Source organism: Astatotilapia calliptera, chromosome 17, assembly GCF_900246225.1.
Source record: "Astatotilapia calliptera chromosome 17, fAstCal1.2, whole genome shotgun sequence".
In the NCBI taxonomy this organism is placed as follows: Eukaryota; Metazoa; Chordata; class Actinopteri; order Cichliformes; family Cichlidae; genus Astatotilapia; species Astatotilapia calliptera.
This window is the reverse complement of record NC_039318.1, coordinates 35,863,627-35,870,106: the sequence shown is the minus strand read 5'-3', so window position 1 is coordinate 35,870,106 and position 6,480 is coordinate 35,863,627. Positions and strand designations below refer to the sequence as shown.

Below are 6,480 nucleotides of genomic sequence, written 5' to 3'. Positions count from 1 at the left end.
GACAAGTTGGTGACGTCGTTCAGCGACACGTCAACCACACGGAAGAAGATCCGCATCCTGTGAAATCTGGCACTTTAGTGTGGAAATAAGGACCCTGGCTTTATCAAAATGGGTGAGTATTTTCACAATTGCTCAGCAAAACGTGATTTTGTGTAGTTACATGTAATCTTCGTGTGTATTAATGATTATATCCCGGTATATCCCTGTTTGTTTGTTTAATTTAATGTGCGAGTGTAGCCAGTTAGCTTGCCTGCCAAAATTAGCAACTTACAGTGAATATGTTTTGCTCTTTATTAACAGCATGTTGTTAATATTCCCCGACCAAACATTTCTGTTGTAATTAAAACATGAACATACTGGCATTGATCATGAATGATGACATGCATTTTATTTTCTGCTAATACCAAAACTCCATAACACTGTGTGTAGCTAAGCTAACTGCAGTTTGCCTGGTTGACAGTGACAGTAAATCGGTTAGTAGCTTCCATGGAAATCAGGAAGAGAGTAAAGAACTACAAGCCTAAATGTATTCGGCATATTCTCCTTTTTGGTCACTTCTGCTTGTCAAATCAAATCAATTTTATATTTATAACACCGAATCACAACAACAGTTGTCTCAAGGCGCTTACGATAAATTAAAACCAATAGAAATTGCTTTTATTTTATAATTTACACAGCTTTTTAACTTTGGTGGGAAAAATCATAAATTATATACATTTTCATAAAGATTTTAAGAACTGAAGCAGTGGAATCTCTCGCACAGGGCATCATACATTTTCACCTACTTAAAAGTGAAAAGCAAAGACTTGCGTCCATTGTTGGGGGCTGTATAGTATTTGGTATTCTGTACCTGTTTGGTCATTTATGGTTGTGATTAAAAAGGCATGATTTTATCTGTCCAATTATGTCTTTGCGTTAAAGCATCTGCAGCTAAGCTCCCACGTGTTCAGTATACCTACAGTATGTAGTATGTGTGTGTATTATCATTAATACACTCTGCAATTAATCTCGGGCTTTGCTAACTGCTAGCTTGGTCTCTGTCGATGAAGATTTTTATTTTGGCCGGTGTTGTGCCAAAAAGTGATCGTCTGTCAAAAAATGATTAAATAACATTACAATTAGATAAATAACTATGTTAAACATATGTCAAATTTATCCATAGCCATGAGTGAAGTTAAGTTATCTTGAGATACAAACAATATTCCTGTCACAAGGGAGAAGCTGCAATCACTTTCTGGCAAAGTGATTTTTATATATCCTTTATTTACCCAGTTAAAAACTATCATTGACATTGAAATTGTCTCCTTTAAGAAGGATATGGATAAAGGGGTAGGAGAAATTGCAACAAATATAACATAAAATTTGTATAAAGATATTTGAAGTGGCTAAAAAGGTCTGGATCGGTTATAATGTGGGTACAATGTCACAAAGTCATAAAGATACTTTCGAGTTAATTTCTCTGTTTTTCATAAAACCCCATATAAATCCTGTTGACTACAATCTTTTAACCAATGCAAGCACAGACATTACACATTAAAAAAAAACACATAAACATCGGAAATGACTTTTTGGCACAACACCAGCACTCTGTCAATGTTAAAAAAGAAAAAGCAATACTACCCCTAAAAATCCAAGGAAACTAGGTGTTTGATGAAAAGTAAATATTTCTGCACATTCATCCTTTTTTCTCACTACTCCTTTCTTTTTCTTCTTCTTCAGGTGGTTTCTTCTCTAGTCTCTTCTCTGGCCTGTTTGGCACCAGGGAGATGAGGATTTTGATCCTGGGTTTGGACGGTGCCGGGAAAACCACAATTCTGTACAGACTGCAGGTTGGAGAGGTGGTGACCACAATTCCCAGTACGTATTTGTTTTGTCTGTATCTCGATTGCACATTTAGTGGCTCCATAGTGTAGCGGTTAACGTATTCACCTTAGAGATTCTAGACTGATATCAAGAGGGGAGTCAAACCCAGCTTCAAGGGAGTCACAAGCTAGTGTTCTCCTGTGGTATTCCCAAGCCTGGGAGGCATCCATCATTAAATCTGCCATATACAATGTGGGTCTCCATGTATAGATTTGCTATAGTGACGCCTTTGAAAAAAGGGAGCAGCTGAATGTCTTTATGCCTTCATTTTCCTGCTGTGTCAAGTTCAACTTTAAATTTTCACACTCGTGTGCCTGACGTTCAGGAGCTCCAAACTCCTGCTGTTTTTCTGCTTCGAGAAATATTTGTATAAGCAATACCACACCCCCTCCCCTCCTCCCACATTCCAGTAATTCAAAGTGAAAAAAAGCTACCGATATTGTTATTGTGAAGAAAAATGCTGCAGTGCCTGTTCCACCTGTACCCGTATGAGACATACTCCACCAGCGCGGTGCTGATGCAGAGCCTGTTCTGCCTTGGTGTCTTTTGAAAGCCAGCCAATATTTTGACAGGTTTGCCAATGATTTGTACATGGCATTACTTGCACAAGTAGCTTTGATATCCATGTGAGATGAATCATGCAGCAAAGAACTGTGCCACTGACTTTGGGCCCAGCAATTATGTGGTACGCTGTGCTGGTGGAAATACATAAACCGTTTTATGATTGGTCACCTCTACTGTGATTTTGGAACAGTGGTGAGATATTATAGGTGGATTTAACTGTTACATGAAGTGCCTCCCTGTAGGGCTGACACAAACGATTATTTTGATAGTCGACTAGTCACCGATTATTTTTGCGATTAGTCGACTAATCAGATCATGCATCCATTGGACGGAAAATGTACAGCTTATTGCACCAGCATGCATCTGCTCTTATATAACTATCATTAGCTTACAGCTTTAAGTGTTTCATTTGTACGTGCTTTGTCTTTAGGGGCCACCGCATATATTTATATATAAACATATAAATAAAACCACTTTTTTTTTACATTAGTAATTCCTTTTGTGCATAATTTTATATTGTTGTTAATAATAAATTAATTAAAGCAACAAAACAACCTGAAGAGCCGGTTCGGAGCCGAAAGAGCCGGTTCTCTAAAAAGAGCCGGAAATCCCATCACTACTGAGCAGGGCCGCGCTATGAATTCTGGGACACTGCTTCTTCTTCTTCTTCTTCGGGGTTTAACGGGAGCTGGCATCCTTGTACGTGCAGTGCTGCCATCTTCTGTTTCAGTCCGTTATTACACTCTTAAATCCTGCTACTTATTCCTGCGTCTTTTGTGATCTTACAAAGCTTCAAACGACGCGTCGACTATTAAATCAGTCGTCGACGATTTTAATAGTCGACGTAATCGTGACTAGTCGACTACCTCCCTGCTAAGATAACCCAGCATCTCCAGCACAGATGACCTGATCCACAGCCAGATAAAATTAGTGCATTTGGCAAAGAATGGCCTGACTGATTTCCATGGCTCAGGTTTTATGTTGGCGAATGATAAGAAAATGTAATGTGGTTCAGTGAGAGAAAAAGAGAGAACCAGTGTAATTCGTGTAATATGCCTTTAATCAACTGCCAGACAGTGGGAGTTATCAGAGTTTGACACATCAAAGGCCAGCGAGCTGAGCAAACTAACGAAGCACTCTGACCCCAAACATCCCTTCTGTGAGAAACCTGTTTTATGCAATCACAGCGGATTTGACTTGGCATCATGTCAGATGACGTGGAAGCTACTGTAAGTAGATATGAATACAGGTTTGGGGTTTTTTTGTTGCAGTTTTTGCACATTGCACTTTATGTAGTCCTGTGTTGATTGTCTGTTATATGTAGCACCGTGGTCTTGTCTTGGAGGAATGTTGTCTTGTTTCACTGTGTACTGCACATGGCTGGAGTGACAATAAAGCCTCTTGACTTGACTTGAGTTGAGTTGTGGCTGGGACAGAAAAGGTTTAAATGTATTGCTATGGAGACAGAGGTGTCTGTATAAACCAATCGAGAGCAACACCATAAATATCCAAAAATGTTCAGCTGACCTCGAGACTGGTTTTAATCAGATTTTGGTTAATTTAGTTTTAAGAACTCAAACTATCTTCTGTGTGTGAAGTTCACTTCACAGGTTGTTTACATTTTTAGTAGTTCTTAATCACAGTTCCACCCAAACTTCCCTCAAAGCCATGTTGCGTCAGTGAGTGAGAATCTTTTTATTTCTTTTTTTGTAAGATACCTGACTTATTTAGCTGTTATTTAAAGATAAGGGTATTTTGTTGTTTCCCATAACAAACAGGAAACCGTTGGATAAAACATTACAATAAAAACCCTTTAATACACCTGAAGTGATTGGAGCTACTCAGCTGCTTTCACATATTTCTTTTCCTAAATAAAGTGTTTTAATATTGAGCCTTATTTGTCTTTCTATGTCATCTTTAAACTGCACCACAAATATCTTTGCAGTATGCATTTTCTCCTCATCTCGTTATTATAGTGCATAACTTGATTATATGAATAATATTTTCTTTTGTCGGCAGCAATTGGTTTCAACGTTGAGACGGTCACGTACAAGAACCTGAAGTTCCAGGTGTGGGATCTGGGAGGACAGACGAGTATCAGGTAGGTGGTGCTGTGAAAATGCAAGAAAACAGCCTCCTGTGGATTTGTTAAGAGTAGAGAATTGAGGCCTGCGTGTGTTTCTAACTGGAGATTTACATTTTTCTTTTCATTTGAATAAGCAAAACAATTTCATCTTTGGTTGAGACCATACACAGATTACTGCTGTAAGAAGCTGTTGTGTTCTTAGCTCGCCATCATTCATTTTCATTATTTTCTCAGTGTTTTCACCTTCCAAGTGTTTGGTATCTTTGCCTTCATCTTTATTTTTGGATTGTTGCACTCAGTCTCCACCTCTCACTCGCTCTTTGATGGAGTTCCTTCCTCTCATCCTACCTGTCTCCAGTTTATCAGCATTTCTATTTAATTTTCTGCTTCACAGGCCCTACTGGCGCTGTTATTACTCAAACACAGACGCAGTCATCTACGTCGTCGACAGCAGTGACCGTGACAGGATGGGCATCTCGAAGTCTGAACTGGTTGCTATGTTGGAGGTAAGTGTGCTAACTGTCAGCTAGCAGGTGATAATGAACCCAGCAGCTGGAGCTGTAAACGGCTTCCGTCATTTGTTTCCGTTTGTCTGATAATGTGCAGCAGCTGCTTATTGAAAGTTGTAACAAAAAGGTCCACTTTTCACGCTGGAGTTTTGTGACCATGTCTTGTTCAGGAAGAGGAGCTGAAGAAGGCGATCCTTGTGGTGTTTGCAAACAAACAGGACATGGATCAGGCCATGACACCGACCGAGGTGGCCAACGCCCTGGGCCTGCCTGCCCTTAAAGACAGAAAATGGCAGATCTTTAAGACTTCAGCCACCAAAGGCACAGGGCTGGACGAGGCTATGGAGTGGTAGGCTGCTAATCACACAGAGCAATGAGACTAATGGAAGGATATCATTTACGTGTTCTCCTCTGAACTCGGTTTACTCTCACTGCTTGCAGGTTGGTGGATTCCCTGAAGAGTCGGCAGTAAAAGGCTGGCACCTGTTCTGTCAGAAGTCTTGTAATGGACTGCTCCCCATTTCCCTTTTTACATTGGACAGGTGATTGCACTCCTACCCTTCCCCATCACCTTCCCTACATTTGACCCATCTGAAGCCTTTGGCCGAGTCCTCCCCATGCCAAACGCCTCTGAAGCCTGGGACCGAGCAGCAGAGGCTGCAGTAACATGTGGACTGGACACAGACAAATGAAGGTTTGGGAGAACTGTAAGACTGCAGCAATGGATGAGCAACAGTTTAAATGTGGTGTCAACATTTTCCTATATCTTGGCAACACAAAGTGACAGCTGATAACTGTGACATATATAAATAAATGTTTCTAATTTTATTAATACATTTACGGTAGTTTTGAAGTCATCATGGATTAAAAATATTCATTCAGCTTCAGTTTTAAATCCTCTTGAAGGATGCTTTGCAGCCAGACAGCATTTACCATGTGACGAGCACTACAGTCACTGAAAAGATCCAGCAAATATCCACCAGGAGGCAGCGTTTGACCATTAAAGGCACAAACATTACAAGACCCGACAGTCCTGCTCCTGAGAGGGTGAACGTCCACCTCAGTGCAGAATGTTTATAGTACACTGGACTCGCATTGATTTTCCATTCCTCGTTGAAAACAACATTCACTAAATCGCAAAAAAATAATTTTGACTCAGAATGTGGAAGAACACGTTTCTTTGTATCAGCCATCGTCTAGCCAAGTGTTACTGCAGCCTGACCATTTTTTGTACTATATAGCAGGCAGATGGTTTGTCACCAGTTTCTATTTTTCCTTCTGTTGATTTGTTTTAAATAATTTAGGGGTTAAGTTTTTGGGTGCAGCTTTGGCATATTAGTCTTTCAGCTACTGAACACTAACTGTATGCTCAAAGTTTTATGGTTGTATCTGCTTGTACAGTGAAACTTATTCTCAGTAAAGTTTGCTTTCAGTGATTGTATCAGCACTGAGACTTGT

At 40.0% G+C, this 6,480-nt stretch overlaps 1 protein-coding gene across 1 annotated transcript; it reads left to right on the top strand.

Moving 5' to 3' along the window:
* The first annotated feature begins 17 nt into the window (after positions 1–17).
* arl1 (ADP-ribosylation factor-like 1) lies at positions 18–6,458 on the top strand. The gene is made up of 6 exons (XM_026148309.1): positions 18–112; positions 1,720–1,857; positions 4,447–4,528; positions 4,908–5,019; positions 5,193–5,371; positions 5,464–6,458. The coding sequence occupies exons 1-6, from the start codon at positions 109–111 to the stop codon at positions 5,492–5,494; spliced, it is 546 nt and encodes a 181-aa protein (XP_026004094.1). The 5' UTR covers positions 18–108; the 3' UTR covers positions 5,495–6,458.
* The last annotated feature ends 22 nt before the right edge of the window (positions 6,459–6,480 follow it).

Excerpts from the sequence above, each read along its gene's own strand:
- arl1 (XM_026148309.1), top strand. Across the intron at positions 4,529-4,907 it reads GGAGGACAGACGAGTATCAG|GCCCTACTGGCGCTGTTATT; the intron begins GTAGGTGGTGCT and ends TCTGCTTCACAG. Across the intron at positions 5,020-5,192 it reads AACTGGTTGCTATGTTGGAG|GAAGAGGAGCTGAAGAAGGC; the intron begins GTAAGTGTGCTA and ends TGTCTTGTTCAG.